Below are 16349 nucleotides of genomic sequence, written 5' to 3' on the forward strand. Positions count from 1 at the left end.
TAACATTCACGGATAATAAAAAATAACATAATAATAATAATAATAATAATTCTATAATATAACATTTACGGATATCATAAAAATACGAGTGAGAGACATCTATAATTGAAATCGGCATTTACTTAGTTGCCAACCCAATAAAAACTGCATCGTAGTTGAAGAATCGGTCGCGAAGTTCATGGTATCGAAATGCACGCCAGAAGTCCGCAAGTGCAACGCACCCGCCCTTGTGTTCTCATGCGGGTGTCACGATAACACAGCCGGCGAGCACGTGTTACGCAAGAATATTAGTCGCAAACAGTGCGGTACCAACGAGAACGAGGCAACGGGCCGATCGAAGAACGACGGATCGATGTCCGGAGCAGTTCGTCGGCGAACTTTTCCGAGAACGCTGAACGCGACAGGACGCAACACCGTTGCGACTTGCGACCTGCGACACGCGCGGCGGCGTCGCGTCGCGTCGAGACGTCGGGACTCGTGGAAATGTCGCACGTGGTCGCCGACGATAAAAGCAATACCTGCGCTCCGTTTTTCCCCAGGTAATCGGTTCCTCGAACAGAAAAGCCAGTCCGCCGCGGAATCGATTCGAACGACTGCGTAATCAACGTCTACTGTCTCCGGCGACTTCCACCCCGAGATTTCATTGAACCTTGGACGACGGCTGGCAATGTCTAGGTCCGACATTTCAGACATTGTTTCTTGATCACCGGATTGTTGAGTATCGCGTGCTTTTACAGTAATTTCTCCGCAATTCGCGCTCAGATTGCGCACAAAAATGTGTACGATTGTTCGAGCCTCGCGGCTCGTTTTTATAGATACCGATGGTTCACAACTGTGAAAAGGAGCCGCAAGGCTCGAATAATCGTATCTCCTCTTCCCGAATTGTCCATCTTTGCGCGCAGTCCGAGCGCGAATTAGAGAGAAATTACTGTACTTCAGAAATATTTCGTACGATTTGAGCCGTTTATTTTGAGAGTGGCGTAAGTCACTTTGTTTTTAAGTCGATATATTTAAGGGTTTGCGTTTTAACACGTTTAAAAATATGGATGCTAACTTTCGAGAAGATTTACTTGCATTTATTATCTCAGGATACTGATATTTTTCTCGGTATAAATAATTTCGTATAAACATTAAAAAATCATCACTTTTCATTACGGTAAAGTGACTTATGCCACTTTCAAAATAAACGGCTCATTTATTCTTTACTGTTTTCTCAGCAACGAGCTATATTTGTACGTATTTTGCGAGGAAGAGTAGTTCAACCGTTTGGCTGCGGACGTATTGTTTCGGACATATGCCAAAACTGCGGCACTAATTGCGCGTGTATGGGAGAAAATGTAAAACACTTTTCATACAATAGACTCACTTGCATTGCTTTGCAACAACAACAATTAAAAAATGCCACTTATTTACATAAATTTGTTTTCATTAATTTTGCGAATAAAGTTGGTAATAAACACTTATAATTCAGTCAAATTAACACCAATAATTTCTTATGATCTTCTACACGGTTGGTTTGCTATACAAAGCGCGTGAATTCCCTTTTTACAAATAGAGCAAATTAGGTTTAACTCTTCTACCTGATTTAGAGCAGCGTTATTACGCTCTCCGCAGTCTTGGCATTAAAAAAAAAAACAGGAGCGCTATCGCGCTCTTCGCATTTTTGGCACAACATAAGAAGAGCGCGATAGCGCTCCTCAGCAGTCAAACGGTGAATCCATTACCCGCCGCAATTCAAAAATTCGAAAAAAAATTAAATTGAGATTATTAGTTTCAACCTGAAGTTTACAATGATTTCAAACAAAATAGCGGCAATTCTTAATACTTTCATGGAGCATATGATATGCTCTCATTATTTTAATGCATTTTATTGTATTTTATAATGTATATATTTCATTTAGAAGTTGCAGTCTTTAAAAGAAAAAATCTGAAAAAGTGTTCCAAAAATGGGACATTGACGGATAATGGGTTAATTCGAATCAGCGTCTATGTGCAACCAGCTTGTGACACGACAAAGTGAACTATTGACAGGATTGTTATAGTAGAACCTCGATGTCTAAACTTTTAATCACTTTTATCACGTTTATTAATCACTTAATCGCGTTTATCACGTGGATCAAGCTCGATCCAAGGCCATCAACACATTATTTATCGTATAAATCAGTAAGAACGTAATTTAACACGTTGTACGCCGCGTCGGTCACATATGGGCGACACTAATATTTTACCAATTTTGAAAATACGTTTTCATTGTAATATTTGACTAGGGCGATTAAACACACAATTAAACGCATGGACAATGTAATGCTTTTCTCTAAAGCTCGCAATTTCACACGTGAACGTGTAATACAAAAAAATAGAAATCTTCTCAATTTATATGTAAAACTTTCCTTTTTATACGAGTTTTCTCTTTCTTATATGATGCCACGAAGTACTCCGTTCGGCATAGTCGAGTTTCAGTGAATTTGATTAGGATGTCTCGGATGCGAAAGAGTTCCGATGTCTTCCGCTACGATCAATTCTAACTTTCTAGTTACGGTTTAATTGATTTAATTGCTTCGACTTTGTGGGAATTTCAGTGACTGTGATCGTCGGCCTTGTTAACACTGTACCAAAGTAACCGTCCTATTGCAGTTGTATCGATCGATTGTGAACCGTGAGTCCGATTCAACCATGTGTCTCGGAGAAGAAAAACGCGAGCGTTTAAAGTATCATTTACCGATACTAATTGGCACTGAATTCCACATTATGCTCCAAATTTCTTTCCCGCCTCTATAAAATGCTAAAAAGCCAGCAGATGGATCCCACGGAGAGCGAGAACCTACCGAAGCCAGGATTACGCTCGCAGCCGGAGAGAAGCAAAGAGACAAAAGCTGATATCGTAGCTTACAGTGGGTACAGTTGCATATCGGAAGATGTATCGAATCAGCATCGCTTTGAAACGGGACGCTCGCTCCCTCGCCCTTCGTCCTCGTCGCGCCGCGCCGCGTCGCGCCGCTCCGTAGGAAAGCGGATTCCGAGAGCCGAGCGCCTGTCCCGTAATCTCTTCCGCGTAATATACGTGTATATCCGGCGGGGGCAGGAGGCAGGAGGCAGGAGGCAGGAGGCAGGAGTAAGCCTCGGATAGGGTCGCCGACGAGAGAGCAGGAGCGAGAGGGAGAGCGAGAGCGAGAGTGCTCGCGCTGGTGAGCGCAAATAAAGGCTTCTCGGAAGACAGGTGAACGAGCCGGGAGGCAAACGAGCGCCTTTGTCCTCGCGAGGGAGAAGGGAGCGGCTCGGGCCCTTCGCGGCCCGGCCGAACAGCCGCTTTTTCAAAGCGCTTTCCGATCGCCGCCCGCTAAAAAACACCGCGACGCGACGTGCCGACAAAATATTTGCGAGATTCAATTGCCAAAGACAGTCGGCCTTGGACCAGAAGACCCACCGCCTTTCGAGGATTTAGGTTCCCTTTTTTTTTGCTGGAATATCGCCGACCAGAGTAGATGTCCCAATGTCTGTGTCTTTATTCAATCTTTGCTTCGCCGAGGCTGTCATTAAATATAGAATATTTAATTAGAAGCTTCATTTAATTCGTTGAAAATATGGTCTCGATTTTTCAGATATTTCAAATATTTTTTGCTTGAGAAAAATTTTTAATTTAATATTGTTGTGAATAAAATAAAAAAGTAATGCTTTTGACTCTAATTCTGTGTCCTTTCAGAGGCTCTGCGCCTAATTCTGTGCCCCCCCCCCCCCACTACGTTTAAACACATGGACGATGTAATGCTTTTCTCTAAAGCTCGCAAGTTTACACGTAAACGTAATAAAAACAAAATAGGAATCTTCAATTTATATACAGGATGTCCCAAAAATGTCTCGCAATCTGGAATTAGCGGGTTCCTCGGATCATTCGAAGCAGTTTCTTCCTTTACAAAAATGTTCTCCGAGGCACCGTTGACGAGTTATTAACGAAAAACCGTGACCAATAAGAATCGAGTACGGCTGACGCGAAGCGGCCCAGCCAACCAGCGCACGAAGCCCAGTTCCGCTCATTGACTCGGTCGCCTTGCGCCAGCCGAGCTCGCCTCTCATTGGTCACTGTTTTTCGTTAATAACTCGTTAACGGTGCCTCGGAGAGAATTTTTGTAAAGGAAGAAGTTGCTTCGAATGACCCGAGGAACCCGCCACTTTCGGATTGCAAGACATTTTTGGGACACCCTGTATAAAACTTTTCTTTTTATACGAGTTTTCTCTTTTTTATATGATGCCACAAAGTACACTGCGTTCGGCAGAGTCGAGTTTTAGCGAAATCGTATGCTCTTCTTTCGGGTCGATTTGCGAATGGATCTTAACAGATCTGTTGTTCTCGTTCCAGGTACAAGGATAACAGGGCCTATCCGTGGCCAGGCGGCGAGAGTCACTTCATCCTGTATCCGGAGAGCGCGAATCAGACAATTTACACCCAGAAAGTGAGGGCCTCGGACGCTGGCAGATACACCTGTCGTGCCAGAAACGACACGACCATCCTCGAGGGAGACATCACTCTTGCGGTTCTTGGTAAGTTCCTTCCCTTCTCTCCTTGACGTCAACAGACGGCCACGTCTTTTCAGACAATTTTCTGTCCACGAGACTTCGTCGCAATTTACTTCGCGGTTTTCGGACCTTTTCCGTGTCGCGGGCTCTCTTCTTTCAGCCAAGTCGGAAGATCTTCAGCTTCTTGGCCAATGTCGCAGCCCGCTCGCGTAGACGTTGTGTCGGGTGTTTCTACCGTTTCGCATCTACCGTTATCACAATTCCCCACTGTTCTCGAAGCTCGAGCTTTTACGAATTTGAGAAGCCGGCGTAAAAACATGCGAGACGCGACGACCGGAGGCTGAAATTTTAACGCGCCGCATCAGAGAACTTAGAATTTTAATGAAGCTTTTTGAAAACGTTGCGAGCAACATTGTGTTCCCGGGAACCGTTCCCGTAGAGATTTTCGCGTCCCGCGCGCTTCGCGGTCTCGCCGACCGAGAGCGAAATTATTCCGGCGGTTGAATGATGAATGGCCGGTCTTGATTTCGGAATGGGGACCAGACCGCGACTGTTTTCGCTGGCTTTCGCATTCCGCGGGGCCATTTCCCCGCGGGTACCGGGCATCAAAGGGAAATTTATCTCGTAACGGGCACGCTCGTTTTCGCGAAACCGAAAAAAAGCTATTCCGCGGCGGGGAAGAATAATGCCCGTGCGGGGGCGGATGAAGTCGGCCCCGGAAGCCGATGGAAATTGCGGGGAAACGAGGCTGTCGCGGCCGCGACAGAGACGGATGCCTGTAACGAGAGGCGGGAAGACGAGGAGGCCAGGAGAGGCTGAAAAATGGGGGTGAAAAACTCGGCGAACGGCCCTTGATGGCGGTTCGCCATCTTCGAATTCGGAGCACTCTTTTCGACGCACCCTCTGATGCCGTAATCGTCCCTCTGTCGAAACGTTTCCTGCGTTTATCCGTTCCTAACCGCGCTGGTTGAGCCGCCTGAAACCTGAAATATTCTCCTGTTACGATCGATGCTACGAGAAAATGTTTCGGAAAGTAGTTGCATGGCTCGGAGATGCGTCATGTTTCCAGAAATTCTAAGATCCTTCCAATGTAGACAGATAATTTAATTTTTGGTAAGGTGTTTGGGTCTTACATGTTTCGCACCTCTGCACACCGGTCTTCGGATTACTGTAAATTCTCTCTAATTGACGCTCAGTTTGGATACGAAAATGGTCAGTTTGGGAGTGAAGGTACGATACGACATCATAATTCGTTTTTATAGATGTTGACAATCGATTACTATACTATACTGCTACGGAAAGCTCGAATAATCGTATCTTCCCTTTCCAAATTTTTCATTTTTATGTACGAGCTGAGCGTCAATTGGGGGTGGGGATAAAATATAAAAAATTATATATAATATATATATTATATTACATTATATTACATTACGTTACGTTACATTACATTATATTACATTAAATTACATTACATTACATTACATTACATTACATTACATTACATTTCATTGCATTACATTACATTACATTGCATTACATTACATTACGTTACGTTACATTACATTACGTTGCATTACGTTACATTACATTACATTACGTTATATTACGTTGCATCACGTTACATTACGTTACATTACATTACATTACGTTGCATTACATTACATTACGTTACATTACATTATATTACGTTACGTTACATTACATTACATTACATTACATTACATTACGTTACATTACGTTACGTTACATTACATTACGTTGCATTACGTTACATTACATTATGTTGCATTATATTACGTTACATTACGTTACATTACGTAACATATTACATTATATTATATTATTATATTATATTATATATAATAATAATAATAATAATAATAGTAATAATAATATTAGATGATCCCAATAGATAATTCTGATATTGGAAAACCGGATATCGAGATTATCTTGTTAACGTTTATTTCTATCGGTGGTGCAATATTTAGTATTCTTTCTATTTTTATATCTCTTTTTATTAGTATTCTCTCTTTAGTGTTAAATATTTGTCAAACTCGCTCGATCCGATCGCCGCAGTTGATCCCCGACCCGACCCTATTCGCTCGGAATGGTTGGCCGCGAGAACGGGAACAGGTCCGCGGAATCCAGAGCCGGTCGAAAAGTTTCGCGGCGAAAAGGAGCGGCGTTGGCCGTAAACTGGGACGAGCGTGAGAGCGTAATTAATCGCGGCATGGTAGGAGGGCACACGCGAGATACCGTGAAACGGCAGAAATTCGTTCGAGGAACGGTGCTAATCACGTTTCCCGGAAGCGTCGGCGACAACGGGGCCCGACCCGACCCGGCCCGACCCTCGGCCCGGCCCCCGGCCGGGTCTCGCGACTTATCTCTCGAGCCACGCGTCCGATAACCATTGTGCTTGGCGCCTCTTTCTTTATCGGGCACTTGCGCCGCCGCCGCCGCCGCCGCCGCCGCCGTCGCAACCCCCGCACCACCGACCATTTAATTTCCAGGAAGAAGAATCGATTCGCGCGCCGGCTCCTGGAATCGGCCGCCTACGCGAACGCTTCGGAGACCGTGACGGCGACCGCCTATCGACCGGACGACCCGACTCGTCTCGACTCGCTCGTCTCGTCTCGTCTCGTCCCGTATCGCCTCGTCGTTTCGCCGGAGGTCCGATCGGTGCTCGCGTTCGCCCCCGGCTTACCCTATCCTGTAAATCATCCCTGGAAACCGTGGCTCGCGGAAGACGAGCGTAAATAACCGAGAACGAAAGCAATTTTCGTTCTGCCCATCGATCCGACGCCCGCGCCGAATTCTTTCGTACCACCTTTCGGGGCCGGATTTCCACGGAATGCGTTCCATTTTTCTCGGCAGCATCGCCGTCACTGTGTTTTCACGCTTCAACCCCCTCGCTCTATCCTGATCCGTCGAGCTTCTCGAGAATCTGTAATTGTTGACTTTAGGACAGAGTTTCCCCGCGAGAGCAGCCTCTCCGCTTCGCCTCGCCCTCCTCTTTGACGCCTTTATCTACGGGATCAGCGACCCTTTTTCTCTTTTCCAACTCTTCGGGGGCCGCGTGTCTTCATTTTCCCTTCGGGATCAGCGTCGCTTCTTTTTTCATTGTTCATGGCTGTTCGTCTTTATCTTGGCCAGGCGACAACTAGAGAATCTTTGCGCGGAATAAAACATCGCCCGCGCCGGCGAACGGCGGAAAATACATTTTCATTTCCGCCCTTTAAAAGCATGTCGCGCAGCATGGAAAACGATGGAACTGCGATCTTCGGCGAGATGCGTAAGATCTGCGATCCGTGCTCGCGTGTTTCCGCAGTCGCGTTCTGCTAACGCGAGTCGGTCTGTTCGCCTAACTGCCGAGAAACATTGCAGATAAATCACCGGTGAGATCGACGAAAATCGGTGGAATCTGATCGAAAATGGTTCGATCTTGTCCCCGATCGAGGCCAGAGCCCAGATTCGACCGACGAGCGAGCTCCGAGAAATCATGGCAGCAGCGAAACCATTTGCCGATGTTCCCACAGAAAGAGCGCGACACGAGAACGAACGATCAGCGCCGGCGCGACCGTCTATGTGGGAACGAGGCCAGCTAATTGAATCAACCGGTGAGACGCGAGTGTCGAAATTATGTAACCGAAGGAAAGTGGATCGCGCCGGATCGGAGAACACGCATATCGGAGGGAGAGCCGCGGGTGCCCGGCCGCGAGCAGATCGCGAGCTCTGTCCGCTAATTGAAGGCGGAACACGTGAATTTTTACCGCCGTGCACTTTTACGACGTGGCCGAATATCTCGGGAGCGCTTCTCGCTCTGATTAAACGGACGAAGGCGTCGGACGTGCTCGAACTTTTCGACACGTTTACTAGCGACGAGCCGAGCGCGGACGGCGGGAGGCTCGGTATGAACGGCGCACTTTACCGGCAGCGAATATTGCATCGTAAAAAAGGCGCAGGCTGCTCTCTCTCTCTCTCTCTCTCTCTCTCTCTCTCGGAAGATAGATAAATAAATCGGCAGCACGCGCGTGAAACTCCCCGGGTGAAACCGATCCCGATGTTTACGAGGGAGAAGGCGGCGAGATGAGCATCCTGAATCCTGCCGAGTGCCGAGCACCGAGAGCCGAGAGCCGAGCACACCGGCGTCTCGTAAATCGAACGATAAGAGGGCTAGATCGGGAGTTAACCCCTTGACGCACCTTCCACGGCATCGAGCGAGCCCGCGGACCGGAAGTCCAATTTCGGAGACGATTGCGCCCGACTGGCGATCTAGTTTGGTTATCCGGTCCGTATAGACTCGATGATTTACCCGTCAGCGAGGATAAATCGACTGCGACAACGGCTTCTTCTTTTCGCTCGACTTTTTGTAGTCGTCGGTTCGGCAATGCGTAAAAACGCGAACCGAACTTTCCCGCGATTTGCCTCATTCGCGAATGCAGCACGTCGATATGCCAAGTGGCTGGGAAACCTCTCACCTGTTTCCACGCTGCACTGTTCTTTCGTTCAAATTACGGGTTTCTTCTCGGCGCTTTTATATCGGTTGTTTTCTTCCTTTTTTCTTTTTTGTTGCGCAATTGTGACTGACAAAATTGCGACGAATTTTTCGTGTATCTGACGCTACACGAAACTTTCGGTTATCTATCGTTGCACTGCGATCGTTCGATTGCATGCAGGAGAATACAGGAGAATCGAAATATAAAATATTTAGTTCGACTCGATATTGTTTTAACTTCGACGGTGCTTCGGGAATTATTAACAAGCGAGACAGCGTGCTCGTTCTCCAATTTGATTTTTTACACCAGCGTTGCCTGGTCGTTGTCGCGATTTCTCTGTCACGGCTGCACCGATTGGAAATTCTTCGTCGTTAATCAATCCTCGCGAAAATGATAGCGATCGATTCCCGACGGTTTTCCAAAAGCATATTTTTAATTCTAAATTCAAAGTGACATTCTGACCTACGATATTTCCGCTTCGTACGACAAGACGGCTGATCTTCCTGCGGGAGAAAAATTGTCTGCGACAATTGTCTAAAACTGGCGTGAGATAAAACCGTATTCCTTTTTTCGAGAATCTCAACGAATTAATTATCTTTTCACTATTCTGTATTGCTCTCATCAATTTTTACCTTAAGCGCGAAAAATCCGCCGTCTGTACAAAACCTGGCAACTAAGTTCTCGTCGTTTTTTTTAAATTTTAACATTCCGCATGTCATTAAATGTTTTTGACGTGATGTTTTAAATCACTCGGAAGAGGATGTTTTGTTTTACCGGAATCTATGTTTTGTTTTCTTCGTTTCGTGTTAATTTATGTTAATTTTCGGATCATTAAAATGGAATGTCGAGTTGAGAAAAACGAGCATTTTTGACACCTCCTTCTTTTTGCTTTTAATCAAGGTTCGAAGGTGGCAAAAGTTACTCTCGTGTACGGAAAGGGTGCCATAGCTGAAAGAACCGCTCATGATTGGTATGCCAAGTTCAAAAATGGAAATTTTGACCTCAACGACGCACCTCGTTCTGGCCGTCCAGTTGAGTTCGATAAATAGCGATTATTAACACTAAATCAACCGACCTGTAATGATGATTAGCGTGCATTGACTCATACGAGTGAAAAGATAGAATTCATTTGGATTTTGTAAAGTTTTAATTATGAGACTTGTTTCAATAATATAATTTATTCAATCATTCTCCACGAAGAGGTCTCCAAAGTTTGTAGTATCGTAAAATAAAAAATCGGTCATTTTGACCGTGGTAGGTTTAGTGTTAAACCAACTTTTGCACGAAAATTCGCGTCAAACGACAAGGGGACTGGCAGAGAAACCGAGTGTTTTCTACCAATGAGGTATTGAAAATCTTGTCGAACGTACGGAAGAAGTTGTGAACAACAAGAGAGAATACATTATTGATTAACTAGTTGTTAATTGTTATTGAAAAAAAATGAACTCTTAAAAAATTTAAAAGAAAAACGGCGAGAAAACTTAGTTGTGCCAGCCCAATAAAATTGAGTGTTGCGACTCGTACAGCTGTTTTCTAAATACGAACAAATTCGACGTCGTGGAAATGATTTTGAAACGCGACGTGACGTTCGAACGGAAAGGGTTAAAAGCATCGTTCGGGCCCCGAACAATGCTTCTCCGACTTGGAACGTTACCTGCGGCCCAAAGGAGCGCATCCTCGGGCCCCGAGTTCAGGTGTCTGCAGCAGGTGGTCCGCAGACTCTCGGTTGTCTCCGGCAGAAATAGCTGGGAGAGATAGCGGAGGCTAATTGCATTACCGGTAGCATCATCGGGCGCAGCCTCCTCTCGCCGCGCGAGATCATACGCATTTACTTAATGTATATGGCGCACAACCACTCGGTGCACTTAGCCTTGAGGTATTGGCTCATAATTCTCTCTCTCGCGGCGTCGGCTTCGTCGGCGACGTCGAGGTCGGCGTCGGGCCGTCGTACCCCGGCGCACCCCTAAATGTGTATGCATATTTATGCGGGCCGAGTTACTAAGGGGTTACTCGCTCGGAAATTAATTTCGTTTCGCCGGAACACACCCGAGTTTTCGCTTCCCCCCCTCTCTCTCACTCTCTTACTCTCTGTTTCTCTCTCTCTCTCTCTCTCGCTCTCTGTCTCTCTCTCTCTCTCGTTCTCTCTCGCTCTCTGTTTCTCTCTCTCACACACACTCTCTCTCTCTTTCTCTCTCTCTCTCTTCATCTCCCCCCTCCCTCTCTTCCTCTTGGTCCCCTCCCATCCTTGAACCATCCCTCTTCCTCTCTTCCTCTCTCTTTCTCTCTTCCTCTCTCTTCCTCTCTCTTTCTCTCTTTCTCTCTTCCTCTCTCTTTCTCTCTTCCTCTCTCTTTCTCTCTTCCTCTCTCTTCCTCTCTCTTCCTCTCTTCCTCTCTCTTTCTCCCTTCCTCTCTTCCTCTCTCTTTCTCTCTTCCTCTCTCTTCCCTCTCTCTCTCCCTCTCTTTTCCTCTCTCGCTCTCTCTCTGCAACCCCCTTGTTTGTCGCGCTTTTAGCTCGGCTGCTCGCCTTTCATCGCCCGCCGCGAACCGATTCGAATGGGAAACCTTTCATGCCGGCCGCCTTTAACCGGGAGCTGCTCCGGGGTTTCCTTCTTTCCCGCGCCATTTCACCCCCTTAGCGCACCCACCTCCGCCATCGCCGCGTGACCTCTTAAGAGCGCCCGCCTTCGCCAACGGGGCCGGAAAAGTTTCGACCTGTTTGCCAATCCCTCTACGAAACGGCGCCTTTGCGCGCGGCACCGGATTCGATAATTTCGGGCCTCCGAGAAGGGTTGATCTTCTACGGTAGGGTTGTCTGCGCAAGGTGGATCCACGAACAGGAATCAATTGTTACAAAGAAGAAGAGCCTGTGATTGCGAAAAGAACGTACGAATACAGAATTTGTGCTAAAATAGGGGTCGCGCCAACCCCTGCGATCCGACAAGTTATCGGGGACAATGAGGATTGATGTCTAGAAACGGGGCTCTATTCTTATGGCGGAGGAGAATTCATGAATTGATTCTGGTGCTTACAGAAAGAAAGAAAATAGAAAAGAAGCTGAAGAGAAAGAAATGAAAGAACAGAAAGAAATAGATGAAGAGAAAGAAGTAGATGAAGAGAAAGAAATAGATGAAGAGAAAGAAATAGAAAAAGAGAAAGAAATAGATGAAGAGAAATAAGTAGATGAAGAGAAAGAAATAGAAAAAGAGAAAGAAGTAGAAGTGGAGGAAGAAATAAAAGAAGAGAAAGAAATAGAAAAAGAGAAAGAAATAGATGAAGAGAAAGAAATAAAAGAGAAGAAAGAAATAGAAGTAGGAAAAGAAATAGAAGAAAAAGAAATAAAAGAAGAGAAAGAAAAATAGAAGAAGAAAAAGAAATAAAAGAAGAAAAGGAAATAAGAGAAGAAAAAGAAATAAAAGAAGAAAAGGAAATAAGAGAAGAAAAAGAAATAAAAGAAGAAGCTGACTAATTCCTGTACTGGAACAAACGATTGAGGCCAACGAAAACTGAAATCTGCAAATAGATCCGAGCTCTTGTGGAGTAGGTCGAACGTCTGACTGTCGAGCTTACAACTAGAAATAAATTAATAAAAAAAAATCTGGATCACGATAGCACCATGAAGCAGCATGAACATCATCAAAACGTTTTCCCAGAGCGTCACCACACTCGAAAATCGTGATCTTAGAGGGGATAAAGGAGCTCGGCCGCACAGAAAGCATCGTGCCCGAGAAATATGAAGTTTCACGAGCATTTTTCTTCGCGGAAGGGTTGGGTTAATCCTCGGAGAAGGATGCCAGGCTCCGGCACACGGGACACGGGGCTCCGGTAACTCGGCGAAGCGGAAACGACAACGCCGTGCCGCGCCGCGCCGGGAGCAGCCACGATGCCTTATCGGATGACGCGTGCATCTTGGAATGCATATGCATGCGCACGGATCGCGGATTATTCGTCGCAGCTGCGGAAACGTCCACGGTTCGCGTACTTTCCGCGCCGCGACGCACAGCGCCGCGCCGCGCCGCGAAAAGATTCGGGGGTTCGTTTAGCCGCTTCTGCTCGGCCCACGAAACGCGGCGTCCACGATGAAACTTTAAACACTGATGCATACCCCAGTCGTGACTCGACTCGGAATTATACCTCGCCACAATCTTTTCTCAACTCGCCCGCCATTTTCCTTTGAGATTTTCCTCGTGAACCTCATTTTGCTGAAATTATAACCGGGATGGGGTTCAACGAACTTTTGCTGGAGATAATTTAGTTAGCGATATCGAGAATGTTCTTCTTTACATCGAGAATCTTCGTATTGTTCCCTTTTCTTCAAGAATGTTTCTCGGCCGTACCTTAGATCGCGGTTATTTTATGCAGATTTCCATTTACATATTTAATTTGAGGGTATGCACAATGGTATCTCGGTTAGGCCAATGAATAAAGAGAACACGACTGTTTGGATAATAGAATAGATTCTTAATTCAGCCAAAAACTCATCCAATCAAATCTATTTTACACGTGTAATATGCATATTATATCTATATTATTATTATATTGTTATTATATTTATTTATATTATACACATTATACATATTGTATTTATATTGGCATGGATTATATGACCGATGAACGAATTCAAATATCAGAGGCCCGGATAACCGAGATTCTAAGTATCGTCAGTGGACTACGGATCTTCATGCAAAATAAAAATTGTGAAAGTCAATTGTAAATAACACAGATCAGATGAAAATGTCTTTCCTCTTTTAATAGTAGTAATAAGTTGAAAATAAATCACGTCATATGGCAGTGTTCACTACTCGGGATGTCCCAAAATTACAGTACTTCCGGGAAATGAGAGATTCCTGAGGTCATTGGAAGCAACTTTCTCCTTTACAAAAATTTTCTCCGAAGCATCGTTGACGAATTATTAACGAAAAACAGTGACCAATGAGTGGCGAGCTCGGAAAGCGCGCGGCGGCCAAGCCAACCAGCGCGGTTCAACTTTATTGGCTGGGCCGCCTAGCGCCAAGCGAGTTCGCCCCTCATTGGTCAGTGTTTTTCGTTAATAATTCGTTAACGATGCCTCGGGGAAAATTTTTGTAAAGGAAAAAGTTGCTTCAATTCACCTCAGGAACCCATCATTTCCCGGAAATACTATAATTTTGGGATACCCTGCATAACTCCGAAAGAAGTGCTATGACACGTAAACTTCATCAACTTGATTTTCGCCTTTCTTACACGATAGATGTCTTTTTATGTAAACCATACACTCAATCACTGTTAATAATTTTTTAATTCCTTAGAAAAAACACGACATACATTCTTAATCGTTAAATACAATACTTGATAAAGTATCCAAAGTAATATGTAATAATATTGTATAATATATTGTATACGTAATAGTAATTTTGTAATAATATATTACAAAATATATTGCTAATAACCCCGTAGGTAGTTTCATAGCTTAATAAATAAAAAAAAAGTGTCGCAAATAATGTAACAATATCCATAAATTCCTCTAATGTAGTTACAGTTTTCTATTCGTTCTGTCCATTTATGCCATAAATCCATAAAATCCGCAGTCTAATCATCAGTTTCAACGAGTGCACGGGTTTTCTGTGGTTTAGCCATGGCACAGCCATCGGTTGCAGCAATTTTCGACAAAGTCGACCGACCGAAGTACTCGAGAGAGAGAGAGAGAGAGAGAGAGAGAGAGAGAGAAAGGGGGGCGGGAGTCGGAAATAAATCAAGTCGCAGTCCGGTTGAGTGTTCCGATCGGGCGGTATCGTTTCGATTGGCCGTCCCAGGGCATTGTAACGCAGAGTTAACGGCCGATAGCCTCGCGAGGATGTTAATCAATTACCCAGAGCGGCTCGGTGTAACGAGGAAACGCGAGAGCGGTCTCTCGATGTCCTGCGTTCGCCCGATAGCATCGCGTGTCCCGGTCCCGGTCCCGGCCCCGATCGCCGGCTAAGCCGAGGAGGAATCCTCCTTTGGTCCTCCCTCCGTAACGGCGCGCCGCGGCGAAACCACTATGGCCCAATAACCTTCCGCTCAAGAAGACAAAGCCATTATACCGGATCTTCCGGCTATTCCCGATTCTCGGCCGATCGAACCCCGCGGCCGAAAATACTCCCGTGGGTTTCCTAGCCGCAGGGAGAACCTTCGGCCCAATCAATCTGGAAAAATAAGCGAGACAAAAGCGAGTCTTAATCTCGGATCGTACGAGTCCCATTAGCGACCTCGATCCTCGCCGGAGAAATCGTTTCCTTCGAGATTGATGGCGATGTTGCCGTTGGACTTGGGAGGACATCGTTTGATTTTCGAGCGGAAACGGAGAGCCAGACCGAGGATTTTACGTGTCCGCGATCGAAGTTTGCGAGTGGCGATTGGAACTGGTGGAGATGGAAAGATCATTTCAGCATGTTGATACAGCGTTTTCGACTCAAGGAAGTTATTGTTGCAGAGGGGACGAGATTTTTATGCGGTCCATTGCTCTTGCAACTTGTGGAAACATTTCTGCGCCACCGTGGATCAAAGATAAATCGAAATCGTGTTAAATGCCGTTGATCTTTGTCCTCGTCTTCATATCACGCTACTTAAAGAATGTTTACGATCCGGGAAATGCTTATAAGATCCTAAAAAGTCTAAAATTCTAAAAGAGTCTGTTTATGAAATTAACACTGGAACCACCAGACCAGTCAAAATGATTTTGATCTGATTTTTTCATTTACACTTCCTGACATTTTAAGAATGTTTCTATTGCAAATTGTTCAGATAATCCTCTACATTCAGACGTACGTTATAATAGAAATGATGCGATATCATACACGTATAGCCGTTCTGCAAATGTCATTTTGTTCTCGTTTATAAGCTGTTTAATTTTTTAATTACCAGTTGTCTTAAGGGGCATTCTTTGAAACAATAGCAGAAAAGAAACTGATCATTTTATTGATGCAGGTTCTTGCGGCTTATTTCACAACGGGATGAAGTATATGAAAACACCGAAAATTCTGTCTTAAACATTATCCAATCGCGTACAGAATTATAGACTCGAAGTAACATTTATATTGTTACTAATATTTCTAACATAGAGATATACAAATACGATCAATTTATGTTACAATAAAGTAAACCGCTTTATTCAAATAATATATATGTAACATATGCGTGCTGTTATTAACATTGTTGATAACCTTCTGTTAATTTCATTTAGATTATACATTAATTTATTATAAACAATAATTATATACAATAATATATAATACATTAATCTATAAAATAATAATACATTGATAATAATATATTAAAATAATATACAACGAAATATTATAATAAACAATATATATATAAACAATA

General features: G+C 44.6%; 1 protein-coding gene across 1 annotated transcript in view; it reads left to right on the forward strand.

The window, feature by feature from the left end:
* LOC117225451 (single Ig IL-1-related receptor) overlaps nucleotides 1-16349 on the forward strand; it is a 255211-nt gene that overhangs the window by 164952 nt on the left and 73910 nt on the right. Inside the window, exon 2 of the mRNA XM_033479026.2 lies at nucleotides 4355-4536. Within this exon, the coding sequence (XP_033334917.2) occupies nucleotides 4355-4536 (182 nt within the window). The remainder of the gene's footprint in view (nucleotides 1-4354; nucleotides 4537-16349) is intronic.

The sequence above is a fragment of the Megalopta genalis genome, chromosome 2 (genome assembly GCF_051020955.1).
Source record: "Megalopta genalis isolate 19385.01 chromosome 2, iyMegGena1_principal, whole genome shotgun sequence".
In the NCBI taxonomy this organism is placed as follows: Eukaryota; Metazoa; Arthropoda; class Insecta; order Hymenoptera; family Halictidae; genus Megalopta; species Megalopta genalis.